This window comes from Caenorhabditis remanei, chromosome X (genome assembly GCF_010183535.1).
Source record: "Caenorhabditis remanei strain PX506 chromosome X, whole genome shotgun sequence".
Lineage (NCBI taxonomy): Eukaryota > Metazoa > Nematoda > Chromadorea > Rhabditida > Rhabditidae > Caenorhabditis > Caenorhabditis remanei.
In genome coordinates, this window is record NC_071333.1 from 12,174,818 (window position 1) to 12,196,992 (window position 22,175).

The window sequence follows — 22,175 nt, forward strand, 5'->3', positions numbered from 1 at the left end:
GTACCTCAAAACTTGAGACACAAATTAGTTATTTTTCGAAAGAACGTATTTTTGAAGTAAACATGTCACCAGAGTAACAAAACAGTTTCAGCGGCAAAAAAAAATTGTGTTTTATATTTTTGGGGACTGTTCAGTATTCTTTAAGAAAATTTCAGAGTCAATCTGCTACGGAAGTCATTCAACACAGAATTTTACGAGTCCAACATTTGCCAGGACATCCGATGTCTCTACTATGATTCCGCCATTTGTGCCGATACAGAACGTTTATTTAAAATCGCTATCTTCTCCACGGTATATCACTTTTATGTATAGTTCCAATTGCTTGAAGGGATAAAATCAATGGGCGTTATATCATTAGAAGGTGTGTACACTCAGGACTAGTGGGAACGATGTCAGCGCCGTCGCGCCGTCACTGTAGACGATTGAAGACGGTATGATGTGTGGATAGACGGGAGAGAAAAGGGGAAAATGAGATAAAGAAAAGTGAAACGAACTGGCATTTTCCGAAGGGGGGATTGTGAAGAGATGAAGAGGCGCGGACGACTACACAGCCGATAGGCGATGCAGTCCGTCCGGTGTCCGCCGCGCACCATACTGATCCACACTTTCTCCCAAAACATGCGGGTCTATTCGCTTATACTTCTCTGTTTCATTACTTTTGTCTATGGACAAGAAAAAGCTGAAGTGGATATACGAGTTTCAGGAGCATGCTCTCCAAGTGAGTTATTTATACGTTTCTTTATTTTCCTTAGTTGAACATTTGAACTCTTCTTTTGGTACTATAATATGAAAAACTAGGTATCTCATTAAAAGTTATCACATGACTCTGCTTTCATCTGGTCAAGATCTCTAACCAGAACGTCAAAATGACTTTCTAATCAACCAAAAAACCTAGCCACTGTGAATATTGACATTCAAAGAATGGAATTTTCAGTTTACTTGTCAAGAAAGGGAATCGACATCAACAAATACCGGCCGAGTATACGCTTCAACCCAGACAAAATCCAACTAATTCCAAAGAACCCAGTTATTCCAGGATGTATCAAAATCAAAGCAGAGGGTACTGTCAAAAATGATTTTAAATTTTACCGAATTTTATTTCACAGGTGTTGAGATTACGAGACCAACCAAGAACTTGATTGCTGAAGTTGAGATGAGAATCGGAGGAACTCCAGATCCAAACAATCCATCCCTCCCTTGTTCAAAGAAAATTGATGAGAAAGTGAATCAGTGTCCATGCGCTAAATTAGAGGGATCTTGGTAAAATTCTGCTAGTAATTTTCTTTTGGCTCATTTTATATTTTCAGTGTCTTCTGTGATTTCTGCAAACAACTCAAAGCCCAATCGTCTAAAATCACTGCTAGCAAGCTTAGCAGACCCGAACACAAACTGATCGATGAGGATTGCAAGTATGTAATGGTGTTTTCACTTCAGTCAATTATGTCAAAAGTACAAGTTTTCCTCCAGTTGTTCCGTTCATTAATTGCTAGTGAAAACTGGAGATTTGCGTGTACTTGTACGCAAACAGTCAGCTTTGCTTTTCAATCTCGCATGTCCGTATCATCCATCAATGTCACATATCAAAACATTGATGAATAAAAGTGCGTACACTAGACATGATACAAAAAGGTGACGTGTGACCAAACGAGTTCGGTTTCAGATGTGGTGACATGCAACCAGGACTTTACGACATTGAAACTGAGATGTGCACCCCAGAGATGGATGACTTCAAAGATTACATCCCACCAGAGATTCAAAACAATATTCTTGAGAAAAGACCTGTTAGTTTAATTTGTTTTTAAATCACAGTATTAACTAATTGGTTACAGATTTCAATGTTCATTACGGTCTACTTGATGGATATGGAACCAAGATCTTCAAAGGAATCTTACTTGTCAGCATTCGGAAAAGCTATCCTTCAAAGAAGAATGGCACAAAGCACAGTGGCCTGCTTCTTATTGGGAATTGACGTCAAACTTGCCCTTCCGTCCTTTGATTGAACGATGATTTTAATTATTATCACTATTAATATTTTCTCCTCACAACCTCAACATCCTCATCAGTAGCTTGTAAATTGGAACTGTCATCTTAATTTGAAAACCAAATAAAACTGAAACTTAATATTGTTACATATCCAAGGGAATTCATCGAAAACATCCTTTCGGTGATATCCAGTCTATCCTGTTTCTTTCTTCTGGGAAGAAAAAAAATGATAAGAATAGAAATCAGAAAGCAAGAAAAGAAAGAAAAAGCTGGCGCCTCGAGAAGAATAGAGAAGCAATTCATTTCAAACATGGAACCTCCGTTTTTGATTCTTTGTGTGTGTTCTATTCTGTTCTTTCGATGTGTAGCCTATAAGGACAAAGACAATAGTTCTGAAGAAGACAATGGGTTTTACAAATTTTTGTCGGACTCTTTCCAGGTATAGAATACGTTTCTGGAAATTATCCTCACATACTAACCCTTCAGAAAGATGAAGAAATTCGCCGTGCCCCTGAAGTTTTACCAAAAGAACGGAACAAACCTCCAAAAGAACATGAACCCGTGAAACTTGCGGATATAGTTCAGTTGCCAGGTAGAAATTACAAAAGTTGGAATTTAATGTTTCAAATTATTCCAGGAGGTTACAATCCACTTCCCGGCAGGACGTCTTTTGGAGACTACTGGCCTCTTATGCCTATGTCAAACCAATATCATGCTGCGGTGACCTATGATACGTCAAAAGGAAGAGTAGGGTTTCTGTATCGGGTGGATGAGGGATATATGAAAAGTTTTCTAGCACGTCGGCGGTGACATCCTTGTTCCTGTTCCTTATTGGAATAACTTTCTGAACATTGGAGGACATTACATCGAACGTTTCCAGGTTTTGAATTTTAACGCGATTGGAAATTATAAAGTTGTGATTTAGGAAGAATGGGTAAAAGTGGGATATGTGAACAGTCCAGTCAACATGCTTGGTTTAACAAAGGAACAAATCACTCGACTACTGTCAGACCCATCATTGAACTATAATAGACGTAACGTTTATTGTTGTATTGTTTTATAAAACAAATTCTTCCAGAAATTCATCCGAAGCTGCCAGTTGGTGCATTACCAAGAGAGTATGAACCAATTTCTTGCAAGCCACCACTCTGTAATCCATATCAAGGAACTCTTGGAGTAGGAGTGAGTTGTTTTCTTAATCAGCTAAAACGGTGTCATCATGTTTCTAAACTTTCCGTTTACAGGTTGAAGCAAATTACCACATAGAAGACGGAGTGGAAGGAGAACTTGATTTACCTATTCCACTTGGGAAAGATATTGCCTATCGATTCCCATTATCTGGAAATATACATTATGGTAAGTTTACTTTTTCCTTTTTTTGACACTATTGTTCATTTTCAGATCACGACGACACTTCTGTTAACTATGGTCAGAATCTGAGTCCTTTGGATCCGTTAGCACCAGGGTTCCCGGATGAGAAGAAACCTAACAAGAACACTTTTAAATTTCACACTTCTCAATGATAATCTCATTGCTGATAAGTTTCTAATAATAATAAAACGTTAATAAATTGTTATTTCTTGTTCTGTTCTTATCTCGACCGACAAAAAGAGAACAATGGAAAAACTCGCTTGATAAACCCGATCCTTGTGATATCAAATGTCACTTTTTGAAGGAAGGTGAACAGGAATCGAAATCTCGGGATTTTAAAAGGAAAAGCGATTTGGTTTTCTTGTCACATTCAAATAATGTTAAGACTTCTTGCAGTTCTTTTGATTATTTCTCAAACTTTTGCACAAATATATTTGAGTAATGATATAATGTTCGATTATCCAGAGGATCCTTCTCCAAGTTGTAAGAAAAACCCTTTATACATATGTTCACAATAAATTATTCTATTATTCAGACGTTCCTGTATTTGAAAATTACCCGGATGTTCTTCCAGACTACCGTGTGATTCCCTATCCACCACAAACCTATTCTTATTCTCGTCAGGTATGAATAACTCTTATCGTTCAAGTAATCAAATGTTATTTCCAGATGTGGAATGGCTGTGGCTGCGCAACCGCTAAAACTTATGCAGACTACATAAAATCGAGGCCAAGATCCAGAAACCAAAAATTGCTTTCTTATTACCAGTTGATGTAATAATGATATGAACAATCACTGTAGTTCCGTGTTTGTCATATGAATTGTATGTATTGTTTTTATGTTTGTAATATTAATAATTTATTTTGAAATAATAAGAATAATAATGGAGTTATGCCTATTCTTACATTTTTGTTTGTTGAAAGCTTCGAATCATCATTCACAAGACATATATAAGCTAGCCAGGTACGCATTATAATGAGAAGCCACTGTCATTTGTAGGCATAGACACATATTATGGACTATTACATCTTTTTGTTTCCTGGATCAAAACAATCAAAGTTTTTTTGGCCGAATTCAAAAAAATTGAAAAAAGTAAAACTTTCTGGACGAAAAGGTTTTTTATTTGATACATACACCTCAATAGAAAACGTCATTTTTTTCAAAACATTCTGTCTTCCAGTGTTGTTCTATTGATGTTCTATTGTTGTCATGACGTTGTATTCCTCTGCTTTCACCTTTTTTTCTTTTGAATGCACTCCGTTGGGATGCATTTCAGAAACAATTTTTGTTGTGGTGCTATCAATTTGAATGAACCTAGTATAAAACAATCAGATATTTCAGAACTTATGTCATGTTTATTATTGAGAAAAAAAACATGATGGCTGAGAAAACAAGCATAGATCCAGGCGAGAATACCCAGTGTTGACACTTTTTTGAGTCACTCTGGCTATTTTGAGTATTACAACTTTTAGCACTATCAGGTGTTGTATGGTGATAACACTACTAGTCACTTTTACTAGTTAAAGTTTTAAGGTTGTATGGTTCTCACAAAAAATGATTTGAAATTCATTGACCCAGTAAGTTCTGACAACTTAATACTGCATAGTATCATCCCGAAGTAAATAGTGTTCCAATTCCTTGCGCGTATCCGATCAAACAACCACCGGACGGACCGGACAACACACTGTACATGAATAGACACGCAGGTATGGTCAGACACCAAAAGAGTCTTACAAATCACACGCGGTATAGAGAGGGCATTAGGGTGCGCATAGAAACAAAAACATAGCGACACTCGCGCACCTCCACCTTTTTATGTTTTCTTTTCAACTTAAGACACTGGATTTTCATCGAGTTTTTTGTTTTTTTTTCTCTTAAGGCAAGCCAGTCGTTTTTCTATTTGTTCAATTGGCATATCACTCAAAACAATCTTATATGGTTGAGAGAGAGAAACGGAGAAGATATTTTTGCAAAGTTTTCTTTTCAATTTGATACATGAACTTGCAATTAGTTTGACACTCCATCAGATGAAGTACCTCTCGCTTTGTTACTTTACCGTCTTGAAAAGAAAAAAAAGATTTGTCTATGGAATCTATCTCTTTTTTTTGCGTATCATCATTAGTCTTAGATACAGTTCTTTCTCAATTCGTTCTTATTCTTCTCATTCGTGTTTGATATTCGATATGAACTACTCGGGTGATCATATTTTTAGACTTTGTCCCCAACTTGGTCTGCGAGCCGTGATGGATTCAAACAATGAAGCGCAAAAAGGTGAGTGGTGCTGTGTGACGGCATTTCTGTGCATTGTTTCGTCGCGGTGTTTGCACCACTGCATTTTATTTTTCTCGCTCCCTCTGTAAAAATTCATCGAATGTGGTTTTTAGAATGAGTATATAACAAAATTTCATGCAAAAATTAATTTAAAATGTTCTTCAATTTTTCTTGTTTTGTTTACTGTCAATTCCATAATTTTCAGAATGGGAGAAATTCGACGAGGTTTCGATGGAAGAATTCTCAATTGCCAGCAAAGAGGAATCTCGAAAAGAAGAAGAACCAAGTAGTGTAAAGAAGGATGAAAAAGTTGAAATACCTTCTCTAGATGAAAAAAAAGAAGAAAAGAAGAAAAATGAGGAGAAAGAAAAAAAGAAAGAGAATAAAGAAACAGCGGATCCACTTCAGTCGAAATCTGATTCAGAAGATGAGATAAGTGTTTCATCTTCTGCAGAAACAAAACCTCCAACTGCATATGAACCTAGGTCAGATTATTGTTTAATTTTGTACAAGCAATACATATTTTTCAGAATTGCGACGATTTCGCCTGTTGCATGCATGCCAATAGTTAAAACAAAAGCTCCAATTCCTTTGGGTAAGTACTTATAGATGCCAGAAGCACTGAAGGACATTTTCCAATTGTTTAATTTTAGACGTAAGTCGATTGGAAGAAGGCGTGCCAGGAATAGCAAAATCCAGTGTCATCTCCGATCCAAAAAATGTGAATGCGAAGGTACTTGCAACGGTTTTCCCGGATAATGTTGTCTGTGACTGGGTCACTCCTCCACACTACGATGCTTATAGTATGCCATCCATTCTGGCTATCGATATACCAACAGTAAGAATTTTCTGATTAAGAGGCGTTGTCTGTAAGATGAGGATTCCTCTTGGCACAGTTGCAAAAAGTTGTTTCAATCCGAACTCTTTTTGCAGCATATATACCCCTATGGTAGTGGTTCACAAACAATCTGTCACCTTTTTCAATTAAAAAAAAAATTTTTTTTTTTTTTTTAATTTCAATTTTTCAAATAACTTCAGGAAACTTTCGCAACATGTTAGGAGTGTTTTTGACTACCCCTACACAAATTTTCAGCCCCTCAGACACACCAGAAACCGTTCAAGTGAATTTCACTTTCATGTTTTTCCAACTTTTCTCGAAAAATCCCTCTAGAAGTACTCAAATTTCAAATCGTATTCGTATTCTCCGCAAAAAGTTCTATTAGCTCCAATTAAAATCATTGAAAAACCATTGCACCATTTTGAGATATTTCAGTTTTTTCAAAAATCACATAAGGGTCCCCTCTTATGAAAAAAAAAATTTCACGAAAAATTCCGAGAAAAAATTTGTTCCGAAAATAATTAGAATATTGATAAAAGACTCAAAATAAACCAAATTCGAGATTATACACCTCAGAAATTGGTTTCAACCGATTTCGTTTTTTTCTTCATCGAAATTTTTTCCCATTTTTTGACGTTTTCATCAATATTTTGTACTGAAGTACACAAATTACAAGTAATGTACTTATTGCTCGCTGAATTTAACAAATAATCAAAATAAGACAAATGAAAAACCATTGGACCATTTTGAGATTTTTCTATTTATTTCGAAAATCACATAAGGGTCCCCCCCATGGAACAAAATTTTTATCGAAAAATATTTCAACATTATTTTGATTCAAAAACGTCCAAAACTTTTTTACAAAACATTTTGTAATATTGCATTAATGTTCTGAACGTTTTTGAATCAAAATAATGTTGAAATATTTTTTCGATAAAAATTTTGTTCCATGGGGGGGGACCCTTATGTGATTTTCGAAATAAATAGAAAAATCTCAAAATGGTCCAATGGTTTTTCATTTGTCTTATTTTGATTATTTGTTAAATTCAGCGAGCAATAAGTACATTACTTGTAATTTGTGTACTTCAGTACAAAATATTGATGAAAACGTCAAAAAATGGGAAAAAATTTCGATGAAGAAAAAAAAACGAAATCGGTTGAAACCAATTTCTGAGGTGTATAATCTCGAAATTGGTTTATTCTAAGTTTTTTATCAATATTCTAATTATTTTCGGAACAAATTTTTTCTCGGAATTTTTCGTGAAATTTTTTTTTTCATAAGGGGGGACCCTTATGTGATTTTTGAAAAAATCGAATTATCTCAAAATGGTGCAATGGTTTTTTGATGATTTTAATTGGACCTAATAGAACTTTTTGCGGAGAATACGAATACGATTTGAAATTTGAGTACTTCTAGAGGGATTTTTTGAGAAAAGTTGGAAAAACATGAAAGTGAAATTCACTTAAACGGTTTTTCGGGTGTCTGAAGAGCTGAAAGTTTGTGTAGGGGTAGTCAAAAACATTCCTAACATGTTGCGAAAGTTTCCTAAAGTTGTTTGAAAAATTGAAATTTTTATGAATTTTTGGGTGAAAAGTCAATTATTGGTCATATTTTCCTATGATGACGTCATAGGCGACTGGTGACATATTTTTTTTAAATGACTACTATAGGCGTACATATGCTGTAAAAAGAGTTCGGATTGAAACAACTTTTTGCAACTGTGCCAAGGCCCAACACAAACATTCTCACTCTTACAGATAGTGCCTCTTAAGTAATACTGCTTTTATCAAATGTTTCAGCTGAATGGCGATGACTACATTGCGACAATCAAGACAATTGTGGAAGATACTCGATTCAAGATGTGAGCTTTTGAAAAGACTTGATTAGTTCATTAATGAACTAATTTTCAGGTTTTCCACAATCTACTCTCGACTGATTGCCATCTGGATGACATTCTGGATACTTTCTCTCACAATCACTTTACTTCTCCAATCAAAGGGTGGATGGCCTGTCATGATTTGGTGTCTCGTTTGGGCGGTGCTTCTCTTTGTTGGAATATACGTGTGTGCGATGATAAGAAGAAGAGTAAGTGGCGATAAAAAGGCAACAACGAAAAAGAAGCAGCACGACTCTTGTGGTAAATGGGGTAAAGAGCGAAACGTTTTTCTTTTCTTGCAGATACGGATCGGACTGAATCACGTTGTTGAGAAAGCAAATAAGATAATTGTTGATCGACACTTTCTTATTGGAGTGGAGGATCGCGGACAATTGAGTTGCCACAAAACTGTGGTAAGAGGAGAGCAAAGAAACAGATGAGCGTATTCTATCAATTTCAGATTCACTTCATCCGATTCAATGTTGGAGAATGCACAGCAGATGTAATCAAACAGTTGAAGATTCGAAATACTGGAGGATGTGTATTTGGAGAAGGTGCACAACCTGAAGTGAACGATGAAAGTGTTGAACGAGAAGCCGCTGCTTTGATATTACAATACAGCCAAGAATATGTAAAGAGCGTTGTTAAGGTTTGTAAGGTTCCTATTTTGGAGTGGAAGTGGAACATTTTATTTCAGAAACGTATAATTTTCCCAAGCAAACCAATTCACGGAGTTTCCAACTATACACCAAAGCACTGCAAGACTCAGATGTGCCTTTGTCAGTTTATTGATGAGGTAATAATTTTGGAAACAATTTAAACCGCCTGTTTGGCAATTCGACCAGTTGTGTCATTATACAAATCATGAAAACACAAACTTTTCCCATCCAAATACCGATATTTCAGAGAAAATTCAATGCAAAGCCAAAACGCTGGTACGTCAAATACATCTAACTGGTAGCCGACAGCTTCTTTCCATTTCAACATTCAACATTTGCTATTCTTGGACCTCCCAGTACCACAATGGACTTCTACTAAAATTTGTCATGTTACGAGCTTCTATGGGTCAGCAATGAATCCATTTCTTTCCGCACTATTTTCATCTTTTCCACTATTTTTTCATGCTCTTTTCTCTCCGAAAACCCCTAAAATTTCACATTTTCGTCCATTTCAAATCTCATTTATTGCGTTGCGTTTGAGCTCAATTAGTACATGCCAGTGCATGTTCGTTTCTTCAAATTGCCCACCATTTTCTCTATTCTTCCATTTCATCTTCTTTTGTAGCTCACTTCTTTTTTGATGCCCTTTGAATACTCTTTGCCGTTTTGTGCTATCCCATTCCCATCCATTCGTTATTCTTCTTCGATTTTTTTGACGACTTTCCAATGAAACATTTTCTCAATATATGAATGAAATGTTTTTGTTTTTTATTACCTTTTCATAACAAATGGGTCATATTTTCCAATTTCTACTTCCATATTTTCACTATTGTATGCTGCATGCCAAATGAGTTGGAAGAGACGAAAAAAGTGTTGAAAACAAACAAGCCGACATTTGTTGGAAACCATATTGTATTGACCGAGTCAAGCAGCAGTTTCCTCTTCCTCTCGCTCGCAAATTCTCTGATTTGCCATCTTTTCGCGGCATAGGTTTTGAGAAGAAAGTGGTCTGAGAAGAAAAATAGTGTTTCACAATTCATTTCTCGAATTTTCGGTCTTTTATCCTAGCTGTCTGTTTCTCATTCAGCCAACCAGCTGTTTCGTTTTCTCTCATTTACACGGCCTGTCAGGCCCACCCACACATGTTTTTCGATTCTTTGAATTTCGAACATTCTTTACTGATACGAAACAGAAATAGCTATCACAGAACGCCTTATTACATTCGTTTGATTATTGTTTCTGTGATAATACACTGCAAATCCTTTGAAGAATTCTGAGAGATAGATAGCATATTATCAGTGAAACATTTTTCATTTTTCTCTGGGTGCAGTGTGCATCACACTTTGAACTTACTTAATCTTTAATTATACGCATTCCTTGAATCACTAATGTTTCTATTTTCAGAGTTTCACCGTAGTCAACAATGCCACGAGATAGATTACAGGAGTTGAGGGTGAGTGATATCTTGATTCAGCGTGAGTCATCATGAAATATTCCTTACTTCAGGAGAAAGCTTCCGGAAACCATATTTATCATGAACCTGAGACAAAAGATCCAGCCAACCAGCCTCTCATCGACCCATCTGCCGATTTTGGAATGGTAAAATTTGATATTTTACATCTTTATTGCAAAATTATTTTTTTTAGCAGATAATTCACTTAAATTTTCTACATTTTCAGTTTCTGGAACGATGTTCGAACCTCCGACAAAGTCTGAAAAGTCTAGATGATGAGTATGACGCCATAGTACAACTTCATGGATCTCTTCTCTCAACCCCTGGAGCGGATGCAGATAACTCCGTCAAACTGAATAATCACTCACAGATGTTTATCACAAAAGCAGATCAAATACAGAAAAGTTTGAAAAGTGAGTTGTATTTCTAATTTGAAACATTCTTCATAAGTCATCTTCAGTACTATCGGAGGAAACTAGGAATTTACCTGCAAACGCGTGTGGAATCTCTCGGGCAAAGAACGAACAAGTACGGGCAATCTACAGAACATTCGAAACTATGATGATCAAGTTCAATAAGGAACAAGAAGAATATAAAGACAAGGCAAAAAGGAAAATAGTTGACTACTTGAAAATTAGTGAGTTAGAGATGAGTTTGAAAATGATATAATGCCTACTAATGTGTTCCAGGAAACATGCAGCTTAGCGATGAGGAAATCGAAGACGCAGTATCTTCAGGAAACTTGTCAGAACTGACGAAAGGTGTTATGCTGGCGTTGAATGAGAAGAAGGCACTGTATGATGATGTCAAATCACGTGCTGACGAATTGAAGAATCTGGAACGACAGATGGGAGAACTCGCGCAAATGTTCCATGATCTCCACATTCTGATTGTCAGTCAAGTAAGTATTTCAATAGTTTTTAACAAAAACCATGAACATTCATTCATTCAGGGCGAGATGGTGGACCATATTGAGAATAGCGTTCATAACGCTACTGAATATGCTCAGAGAGCCCGTGGAAACGTTGAAGAAGCTCGAACACTGCAGAAACGTGCTAGAAAGATGAAAGTGTGCATCATCATCGGAGCAATCATTGCAGTATTGATCCTTCTTGTCTTCTTCCAAGCTGCTGTGTGTCATTTTACTCCAATTTGTTGATTATTTCTTGAAAACTAGCTTTGTCGTTCTCATTTGTCTATTATTTCCTATTTTCTCAATTTTCTCAAACATAACAATAACAAATTGGTTGTGCATTTCATAAGTGGCACCCTTGACAGTTTATTCTGCTATTAAATTACTGTGTATCTTTTCAATTGATGTCAGTCACAATTTCGATCGCTTTAAGATCTTCTTCCTTTTTCGATTCGTCTCTAATTTCTGTTTCTCAAAGTGATTGTCTCTCATGAATTGCTTGTGTTCACTTACTTGTTTTATCTCTCAGCTTTTCCGCCAAATTTCTTTTTGATATATTGCGTGCCTTTTCTTTCAACTCTTGTAATATGTGTGAATCTTGCGTTGTTCATCAACATTAATAAATTTATGAAATTATTACTACAGTGTCAAAATATGTTTTTTAGTGAACCAATGTGTTCAGGAAAATTGATAATTTAAAAATATATTTTGAGAAAAATTAGATTAACATAAACAACCGGCTTATTTTAGACCGTTTTCCACAAACAAACAAGAATTTCATAACAAAGTTTCCCAATTGTCGTAAACAAATGCACATATTTCTTCCGCCTAATTTAATTAAACGGATTTATTACTCTGATCGTTTATTAAATGGCAATAAATATCCTCTCATATTTATATCGTAAACAAAAATAATGAAAAATCTACAACAACCACTCTATGATCGCTTGCATACTATAAAAATTTCATTTCTCAGCAAAATAGAACCATGAAAAGCGGACGGCAAAATGAATAAAAAGTCATATGAAATATCGGAGCGAAGCGTCACTCTATCTTTTCGACTGTGAATCGTTCCTTTCTCTCCGCAGTGGTTTCTTCTTTTTTTCAAATATTTCAGTGAGTAAAGGTGACCAGTTAAATCATGTATTGAAGTTTCAGTAAAAAAATCTTTCAGAAGACAATGACCAATCATCATATCGAACGTGATCTTCACAGCGCTTCTGTATACACTCATCAAGCTCGTTCGGATGTCGCAGAGGCAAGAAAACTCCAACAACGAGCCCAAGCCATGAAGGTGTGCATTGTCATTGGTGTCATCATTGCTATCTTGATTCTGATTTTTGCTTTTCTTGAGTCAAACATGTGCCAATTCTTGTCCATTTGCTGACTGATGCTTTTAATAAATTATTTTTTGTTTTCGCTGGTTTTCTTCAAAGTCAATATTTTCCACAATCGATAATCTTATCGGCTGTAAAGATGCAATCTATACAAAGTTCAAAAAACCGATCAATGCAAAATAGTTTATAGAAAGAAAAATCCGTTTAAAGAATCACTTAAGAAAATGAGTTAATTTTTTGGAATCAATTCGGAATGAATCACCGAAACCACGAAAAGTTGAATTTAATATTAGGAAAGTGAAAAGGAGAAGGAATTCAGCACACAAAACAAGGGAACGTTACAAAAAAACACAGATACAAAAAGATTAACGAGTTGATGAATAGAGCGAAGCGGCGTGTACGATTGGAGCAGGATCTGAAATAATACTTTGTGCTAATTGGCTTTGGAATTATTTATTGAAAGTATAAAATTACCTTAGAAATCTAATATCCCGCGCCCAACAGGTACTGGGCAATGTACTCGACTCCGGCGCGTACGGATGCGGATTGAGCGTTGTCTCCCTCATAAATGGCAATGACGATAGCTAAAAAAATAAATTTGATTAGATACCAAAAAGAAGTAAGGTAACCTTGGTTGGTCTTGGAAGCAAAAAATCCTGTCTGTTCCTTCTTTCCGAAGATTAGCTTCTCCTCGACACGTGGAACGATGTAATGGATGTTCTCAAGATCAGCTCCGGTGCCTGGAACGGAGTTGATGTCGTTGAAGAGAGCCGCAAACTTCTTCAGTTCTTGTTCGGAGGCCTGCAATACTTTCAACGTGGAAAATTATTTCTTTTTTAGAGAAAAACTCACACTAAAAGCGTTGGAATCTCCGGATCTGGCCCATACGGATCCATCCAATCCAATAATGGCAGCTCTCTTGATGGCTGGGCTCTTTCCGAACAGAAGCTTGATGTAGTCGTCCCAACCAGACATTTTAGTGGTTCTGGAAAGAAAAGAATGTAAAAAGTGTACTTCTGTATGTTTTTGAAATGAAACGAAAAGATGGTGGGAAGAAGAATAGGAATCAGGCCAGCCGTTATGAATCATTTCGTTGAGGAAAAAGCTTTTCAGCCTCCTCCTCCACACAAGTGATGCTATTGAAGGAATGAATCGGAGAAGAAAACATTTGTGGGAATATTTTCAATGTGGCCGCCAAACGCGGTATACAATACCAAAAAGTAAGTTATGAAAGACTATCGGGTGGAGGTGACAGTCGCGGGGGTTGATGACCGTTATCAACGCGTTGTGTATGTTGTTCTTGTAAGAAAGTGAGAACGCGCGCCCAAATGTTTTGATAAAATACAGGGTAACTTTACGCGGCGAGAAAGAAGGAAGAATGGTTGGGAAACAAGAAATTCGTGGTGACGTTGATGGGAAAAAAATAAAACAATCGTAGATTTGGTGGACACGTAATACCATCGATCGATGCTCGGTGTCTGTTCCATAGACACACAGCGCACTCTGCCTCCTCATTCCCAATACACTCCTCACACTACCCGCGCACACACCGAAAAGACACTCTCCTCACTCGCTCACCAATACACTAACGCATCTCACGGACGGATGGATGGACGGGGACGGGGCGACGGACCGGCCAGTGGACACAACAGTGAAGGAAAGGAAAGGAAAACGAAAAGAGAAACAAGGGAAGGACTAGAGAAGTGAAACACGGAGAGAGAGATGCAAAAACGCTCCTAGACCTCCCTTCAGACCCAGTCTGAATGCAGTCTCTGTTGCGACAAAAGGAGGGCGCAAGATGGTGTGCGGGTGTTCTCAACCGGCGTAGTGTCTCTGTGTCTTCTCAAGAATTATGAAGCTCGAACAATGAAGGGCACTGGCCTAAATGAAGGACAGGTCGGTGTTTTTCGCCAATACCTAGATTGGCAATCGGACGGGGAATGGGGACACCAGGACAAGTAATTGAAACGGATCATATCGCAACAGTTTTCAATAATAAAATGGTTGTAAACTGGAATGGTCGAATTGGAAAGTGAGTTATCGAACTTCGTAATTGTAATTGAACACAGACAAAGCGACTGAGAAAACTGAAGTATTGAAACGTTTCTGGAACAAAAACAATATAACATTTGAGAGTCTGTACAAAATCTACAAAAAAAGCTGATATAAAACTTTTGAAACTGTTAAAGTTCGGAAATCATGAGTTATTGTCATTTACGTGATAAAACGAACAGTTTGAGCCGGAACTTCAGGAAACCGAGGAGAAAAGCAGTGAATCGTGAAACAGTGCAAACTGTTTGTGGGAGAAAAGTGGCGAGCGCGCGACACTAAACGGCAAAAACAGTCGAATAGTGTATGTGTGTGCGGATGGAGCGATAGCGCCGTGCGCCCCGGGCACCCGTGGCAGAATGACGAATGGTTTGTGTTCCATAGAATGTTCTAGGAGTCGACTGAATTTAAATTCAAAAAAGTCCGGTAGGGCAGGATTGCATCTAGCCGAGTGAACGGTATAATGGGATCAATTATATTTCAAATGGTGTCTTTAAGCATGATGACAGTCAAACTTCGGTTTTGTGCATTTCGCCGGAAAAAAACATGGTTGTTTGGTCACACATCTTCATTCGGAAAAGTTTGTTTTGTTCTGAGGTGCGTAGCGCTAAATACTCCGGTGAAAGACGAGAAAAGTTGAAAAAAATCGGTTTGGAAGAAAAAACACATTCATGAATAGATAAAAATAGTGGTTGGGGAGCGTTGATAGGAAATTTACATGACATGAAAGAAAGATAAAACAAGAAGGTGAGTATGGTGGAATAAGTCAGCGGAGGGTGAAACCGTATTTGAAATGTCTACGACAGAAATTGGTAATTCTACCTACAAATACACGTGCAAAATATGAATCACGGGAAAAAAAAAGAAGAGCGTTTAAATTATACAGGACACATGAGTGGGAGGTTTTTGGCATGTAAAGCTGATATGCACACGGGGATTTCGAGATCATTTCGTATGAAGAGGGATTTCATTTTTGGTGCCAAGAATCTCAAGAAGCTTCTCGGACATGAAATATGGTCGTTCCAAACTTCCGTCGTTTTGTTCACTGTCTTCCACTAGAAAAATTAGAAAATTAGAAACCGAACGATTTGACAAAGTGGTTTGCACTTACGGAAACAAATGAAAGTAGTATCGACGGCCATTTCATAGACATCAAAGAACAGGTCGGCCATGAAGTAACTTCCTGAAATGGGAGAATTGTTTGTTTTTGTGTTGAAATAAGTAGGATTAGGGTCTTACCAATGACAACAATGACAATTGGCACAAAGTAGTAGTAGAGTTCGACTTTTGGAACACCTTCAACGACCCACCGGCCAGAGAAGTAGTAGAAACTGAGGATACCTGAAATAAATCATTTTTATTGAGAGGAAAACAAATTTGAACACCGCCAATTTTATCGATGGTGTCAAAAAAAAGTTTAAAATGCTTACCCATTCCAAGAGTGATCATAGCCTTTCCAAGGAACAGAAGTATTCCAGCAACCTTGTGGACCACTACAGTTCTCACAATATTCCTTGTTATAAGCAGGAATGAGTCTTTGGCGGATGAGAAGAAGTTCTTTCCGTAGATAGCAATCTGAAAAAAAAACCATTATGAACACTTAACAAATCCTCTAGCTTACCATAATATATGCATTCTTCGTAAGGAATTTGAAGAACATTTCCAGACACCAGAAACAGCATTTTAGACACATCAGGAAGTACTTGATAGCCTTGTTCTCCGACTTTCCAAGCTTGTGGTCGATATACTCCAACATCACACGGATGATTTTGACGATGGCGATAATGAGAGATCCAAAGGCAATCGATCCGAGGTTGTATCGAACAGCGCGGTTCAAAGCACGAATCACTGGGAACGTTGGTACATCGTGTCGTTTGTCACGAGCCCAGTAGTAAGAAGCAAAGGCTCCAGCCAGAGCAATGTCACCAAGTGCAGTGACAAAGCATGATAACCAAAAGAAAGCGAACAAGTTGTAGACTTGGAGCCAGAAGATGGTTTCACTTTCCTTCTCGATTCCAACGTAGGTACATCCAGCCAATTTGGCAGTGCAGTCACATTTGGCTGAAGTGTTGTAGATTTGTCCATTCGTCTCTTTCATTCGGCATACTTCTTGTCCTGACGAAGCTAACCAGATTGCGATTGTTCCCCATAAAGCGAACACTGCGATGTGTAAAAGGAACGGGAACAGAGGGAACAACAAGGTAGACATCATGCTTCCAATCGCTCTAAAATGCAATTATTGCTTAGTTTTCGTTTTTGGAAGGTGTTGTAAACTTACTTGCTGGATTCAGATATCAATGCGCATGCAATACTGATTCTCTGACGTATAAACAAGATGACTAGCAAGAAAATGACCAACAAGACGGATGTAACGATAGCCACCACAAACCAAGTGGTTGGCATCTCAAAGTAAGCATCGAATGCTGGATGGAAAGAGTAGTCGTCAATTGCTCCAGTTGATTTCAGAGTGTTCCACTTGATCCAACTGAACGCGGCTCCAAATCCGAGTGCTCCGAGTACCAGAAGAATCGAGATCCAGATGAGGAGAGATCCAAGAAGTCTCATGATGACTGTCCAGATGAAAGACAGAATTCCGGCGGCGAATATGAGGATCAAAGTTTGCCACCAGGTTTGTGACAGGTCATGGATCACTTTGTGGGTTACTGGTTGGTCTTCGACAACTGACTTCATAACTCTGAAAAAATTAATTGAATTTCTGTAGTGGTGGTCATGAAATCATACTCTGAACTTTGTCCAGTAATTTGAATGTCTTGAGGAATCAGTACATCGTCTCCGAATGTTCTCTTCAGATAATCCAATGAGTTGGAACTGTTGAGAACAGTGTTTACGTTGTCGACAGCATTGAATATAGCTTCCGGAAAACATCGTTGAAGTACTGGAACTTTTCAATTGCTCAAAACACTGTTCTTATTGGAATAGAACTTACCAGGTACAGACTTGACAGTGTAAGACACACATTTTCCTTTCTGGACAAGAGCTTGAAGCGCTTGGAACGTGGTGACCGAGGCTTTGTCGACATCGTCAGTACAGTAAACCACACTTTTCATCTTTGCTTGAATTTCGGAAGCCGATGCGGTTCGGAGCTGGAGGTACGAGAAGTACGTTGATGGACACTCCTCAACACAGATTTGAGTAGTTTGACATCCTCCGAGAGCAGTGGCGTATGAGATACACTTGGTGAGATCGAAGTAGAAGAGGTATGGGCGTTTGCTGAAATTTTTCGGTGATTGGATTTCGAATATAATCGATAAATTTTACCTTAAATTGTAATAGCCGTCCTGATTGACTCCACATCTTCTGAATTCTGAATCGGTTGGGTAGATCAGTCGCTGTGGATCTCCCCACATGACTCCCAAGCAGGCGACGATGACCCATCCGACGATGAAGACGAAGAACAAGAAGCAGCAGAAGACATCCGTACAGCCTCTGGAATTCAAGATTGTTATTACTATTTCAATGTATTTCAGTTGTAGTCTGAAAAGCAGGTGCAATTTTATGTTATGGAAAACGTCTAGTGTTTGCTTTTTAATAAGAGTTCTGAATAAAAACTCGAATAAGAAAATATTTTTAATGCAAAAATGCTAGTTGTACAATAGAGCGCATGTGCTCACCCCCATTCAACTGCCAAGGTTTTTCAGTTTCCAAATACACTTTGTATTTATATTACCTTTTAGTATACAACTGTGGGTTATGTCTTTTAGCCAAACGATCCGGTTTGATCACGTTGAATCGGGCAATCTGATCGGGTACATAGTTCGCTCTAGCCGGCTGAACATGGTAAGCCTGGTGCATCGGCGGTCCATAATTATCTGGATAGACATTATCCATACGAGTTGGGGACAATGGTGGAGCGGTTGGCATGGGCGGAAAGCTGTCCGATTTCTCGTAAACTTCCGTTGCCGGTACGGTACGATGCTTCTTACGGGCCATCTTTTCTACTGTCTAAAAAGTAACAAATAGTAGGAACGATTGGCCGAACCGAGAGAAAAAATGAGAGGAGGGCATTACGGTAAAAGAAAATTGACAGTGAAGACGAAATGAAAAAATCCAGAGACAATAACCATTATCTGTCTTGAAAACACTCGAAACACATGACCTTCAAGAACTTCTAATGCGCAGGCCAAAACCCATTGGGCAGAAGGCAAAGATAATTGCATTATTGAATTCGTTTCTTTGGACGTGAATGTCTATTTTATGAAAACATTTAACTAGAACAGTTGTTCTTGACTTTAACGCTTGAGATGTAAGACAACAAGAAAAAAGAGATGGAGGTCAGATCTACGTCACGCTTAGGTTTCAAATTTCAAGTTAAGCGGCCGATTGGGAGCAAAAAGTAGTACACGGCGACAAAAAAGTCGAGAATTGTAGTCGGATTGTGTTACTAATGCAAAGTAAAGAGTGTACAAAGTTTTCCTTTTGATAAAATCTAGAAGAGGTGAAAAAACAACGGAAGAATGGGAGAAGGTCAACTACCTCATCTAATTATTGGAAACAAAAAACTGCAAATGACCAAACAAGAATGGTCCTTACATAACACACAAAGGTGAGGAAGAGAGTAGATGACAATAGGAGTGCAAGAGACGCAGCATGCGAAAGAAACGGACCGTCGACTGTATGAGGGGTGCACTGTGCAATGCGGGAGGATGAGTAAATGAGTAGTGGTCACGGACGAGGACGCTCCTTTGCATGTCAACCCTCCTCCCGCCAGGAACAGTTTTTCCCGCGCAACCCGCCGTTGCAAACAATACGACCACTGGTCAAAATATTTCTGAGTGAGTGACCGCCGCCTATTTGAATTCAGTTCCAAAGAAGGGAGAAAATGAGCGGGTGGTCAACAGTGAGTATGACTCACAATACAATGAAAACAGTGTGAAGAAAAAAAGCAGAGAAAAGAGATGTAGCCGATTTAGGACGTGCTTAAGTTGTTTAATTTTGTTTATTTGTCCGGATTTTTTGAACCGCTGAAGATGAAGCAAAACTGAAGAGAGACTAATATGCGTGTGGATATTATTGAATGAAAATTGAAGAGCAGGAAATGAAAGAAGTGCAATGCAAGAACTTCAATAGGAAATTATGACGTTTCGTCTGATTTATCGTTATCCATGTGATTTCTTTTAGCTATCCTGGTGAAAAGAAACATGTTTGAGAGAAGTTCATTACACGGAGACAACCGTTATGATTATGAACGAGATGACTAAAAATTAACATTTTTAAAGGATGTTTCACGTTGGATTTATTTTCACAGATATTCTTCTAACCATTGATATTTGGAAAATTAAAAATAGTGGTTTAAATAAGACATTGCAGGAAGCGCAACTTATCAACAAATTATTCCGCTTCAAAAAATTCCGAATGAATTGAAAAGAAATCAACGTAAAAAGTTTTTGATAGTTTGAAAAAAGGTTGCGAAGAAGTGAAAACGAACACCTGATCGGATTTCAAATAGAAAAATGAAACAAAAACCCGCCGAGAACAACGATTGAAAAGTGTTGGATATCTTGCCGCACTCTCACTTCCCTCCTAGTCTCATCCACACCGTTCAGCATACATAAACTAGTTTTTTTTTCACGTAAATACATATATAGTCATGATGAGGTCGAAGGTTGTGAGAAAACTATCTTTTTGTCGCATCTAATATGAGAAACAGGCTAATGGAAAAGTGAGAGAAAGAAAGGAGTGGACTAAAAGGGAAAACTTGATAATGACGCATTGATGGAAGCTGGAATTCTTAGTTTTTCTCCTGATGTTGTGACGGCGGCAAGACGCGAAACCAGTAATAAAGTCAAGTTAAAGCAAGGAGACAGAAAAAACATATTATTAAAGTGTTTTTCAGGCGTAGAACCTACCAGAAGACAGGTGAATCTGCTAATGAGAAATTCGCAATTTAAATCAAAAATAAAAACAAGTGACATGTGAAAAGTCTCTATGGTTATATAATTCCTAATGATTTCTATAGAATTCCAAGTCGGAAGAAAATATAAGTTTTCTTTTTCCTTCAAAACACACGCGTTAGATTGAGGGAATCTTAGAAATCTTCTTTTTCCCATAATGATTTTATGAGGCAAAAGGAATCCATTGGTGGCAAGAAAACAAGTTTGAAGGAAGGTATTTGGTATATAGCTCATGTTCATTTTTGTTTTGTTTCAGTTACAATGTTTGCCGAACGCTTGACTAATAGTGGGTGTCGAGAAGTTTCAAAAAGTTCATGTGTCAGTGACATTGTTAAGAGAACTGGTTCAAGTGTTGTTGAAAAAATGCAAGAATGTTTTTAATCCTTTGGTACATCGTTATGTCGAAGTTATTGCGCTCAATTAAAAAACAAAATTTTTAATCAGACCTAAGTTCTTCCCGGAAATTAATAAATAGTTCCTATTCCTAATTAGTTGTTTTCCCAGACAAGATTATTCCAACTCCATCGTTTTCAGAATTACGCTTCTCCAATATGGCTCATGGGATATCAGGGCAGTTGAGAGGAAAACGAGACTCAAATGTCAGTTACGTCATTCCCCCAAATCAGAACTTGTGAAAAACGTCACACGTTGAAAAGAAATGCACACATTTCGAAAGAGATATTCATAAATGCCTCAACTGGTGAAGGAAGAAAAACGGATAGAACACAAGAAGAGTCAAATAAAAAATATTGCTCGAAGAAATAATAATTGCATCTATCCATCTATACACCTTTCTTTGAAAACCACTTTCTTTGAAAGAATTGCACCTGCTTTAGCTTCTCAGTTTTTAGTCACTAGTACGAATCCATTCTTCCTTTTCTTTTGAAAATATTTGAACACACAAACTGACCTTTTTCCCAAATTGAAGTCGCTCATCGGGTTGTTGTCCCGCCGTTTGGACTCGGCGGTCCCTGAAAATAATAGTTGAGCTTAAAGGGATTCCGAAACTGGGGATAGTTTCTTTATAATCCTGATGTTCCATACATGCAATACTCACAGATGTCTTATAGTATTTTCATAGTGGGCAGAATATAAGGAATTGAAAGTCCAGGAGCATTTTTTTATATTGAGCAAAAAGAGCAAAAAGTTTTGCAATGTTTACCTGCACTTTTGCTTTTTTTCACTCTCTCGAACTATACTTCCTGGAGCAAAATCTCAAACTTTTTTGCTTTTCAAAGACTCGTTGCGAAGAATATTCTTTTTTGTCTTCTCCTTTGATCATTATTAAGAAGCCCACCAATACTTTTATAGAGAAACAAAATTTCACCTGGGGCAGTTTGATTCGCCATTGCAGGGTAACTCCAATCTTGAGAAGCAGCTGAAATATCAATGTGACAGGTGGAAATAGAAATAAATGTGTTAAAAAAACAAATAACAGTTCAAGATGAGACTGAAAACGTTTTGTCCGAGAGTTGAAGTTAAAACTGAAGCCTTTCAGTCCTCTCTCTCTTC

General features: G+C 37.6%; 6 protein-coding genes across 6 annotated transcripts; 5 read left to right on the forward strand and 1 right to left on the reverse strand.

Annotated features, from left to right (window-relative positions):
* Positions 1-618: 618 nt before the first annotated feature.
* Positions 619-2,000, forward strand: GCK72_024407 (uncharacterized protein; the record flags this gene model as incomplete). The annotated part of the gene is made up of 6 exons (XM_003117747.1): positions 619-718; positions 935-1,060; positions 1,107-1,260; positions 1,308-1,409; positions 1,661-1,781; positions 1,830-2,000. The coding sequence occupies 6 exons, from the start codon at positions 619-621 to the stop codon at positions 1,998-2,000; spliced, it is 774 nt and encodes a 257-aa protein (XP_003117795.1).
* Positions 2,001-2,293: 293 nt separating this feature from the next.
* GCK72_024408 (uncharacterized protein) lies at positions 2,294-3,506 on the forward strand (the record flags this gene model as incomplete). The annotated part of the gene is made up of 8 exons (XM_053735870.1): positions 2,294-2,422; positions 2,470-2,575; positions 2,621-2,730; positions 2,780-2,863; positions 2,909-3,017; positions 3,062-3,165; positions 3,228-3,339; positions 3,385-3,506. The coding sequence occupies 8 exons, from the start codon at positions 2,294-2,296 to the stop codon at positions 3,504-3,506; spliced, it is 876 nt and encodes a 291-aa protein (XP_053579436.1).
* A 225-nt stretch (positions 3,507-3,731) lies between these two features.
* Positions 3,732-4,131, forward strand: GCK72_024409 (uncharacterized protein; the record flags this gene model as incomplete). Its single annotated transcript, XM_003118019.2, has 3 exons — positions 3,732-3,837; positions 3,890-3,978; positions 4,024-4,131. 3 exons carry the CDS (start codon positions 3,732-3,734, stop codon positions 4,129-4,131), a joined length of 303 nt encoding a protein of 100 aa, XP_003118067.2.
* A 1,406-nt stretch (positions 4,132-5,537) lies between these two features.
* GCK72_024410 (uncharacterized protein) lies at positions 5,538-9,294 on the forward strand (the record flags this gene model as incomplete). The annotated part of the gene is made up of 10 exons (XM_003118081.2): positions 5,538-5,625; positions 5,831-6,110; positions 6,156-6,220; positions 6,279-6,463; positions 8,264-8,325; positions 8,375-8,549; positions 8,643-8,753; positions 8,801-8,989; positions 9,038-9,136; positions 9,247-9,294. 10 exons carry the CDS (start codon positions 5,538-5,540, stop codon positions 9,292-9,294), a joined length of 1,302 nt encoding a protein of 433 aa, XP_003118129.2.
* A 1,128-nt stretch (positions 9,295-10,422) lies between these two features.
* Positions 10,423-12,752, forward strand: GCK72_024411 (uncharacterized protein; the record flags this gene model as incomplete). The annotated part of the gene is made up of 7 exons (XM_003118384.2): positions 10,423-10,452; positions 10,506-10,598; positions 10,679-10,865; positions 10,913-11,089; positions 11,142-11,353; positions 11,405-11,584; positions 12,540-12,752. 7 exons carry the CDS (start codon positions 10,423-10,425, stop codon positions 12,750-12,752), a joined length of 1,092 nt encoding a protein of 363 aa, XP_003118432.2.
* Positions 12,753-13,185: 433 nt separating this feature from the next.
* On the reverse strand, positions 13,186-13,677 carry GCK72_024412 (uncharacterized protein; the record flags this gene model as incomplete). The annotated part of the gene is made up of 3 exons (XM_003117850.1): positions 13,186-13,286; positions 13,332-13,503; positions 13,555-13,677. 3 exons carry the CDS (start codon positions 13,675-13,677, stop codon positions 13,186-13,188), a joined length of 396 nt encoding a protein of 131 aa, XP_003117898.1.
* Between the last annotated feature and the right edge of the window lie 8,498 nt (positions 13,678-22,175).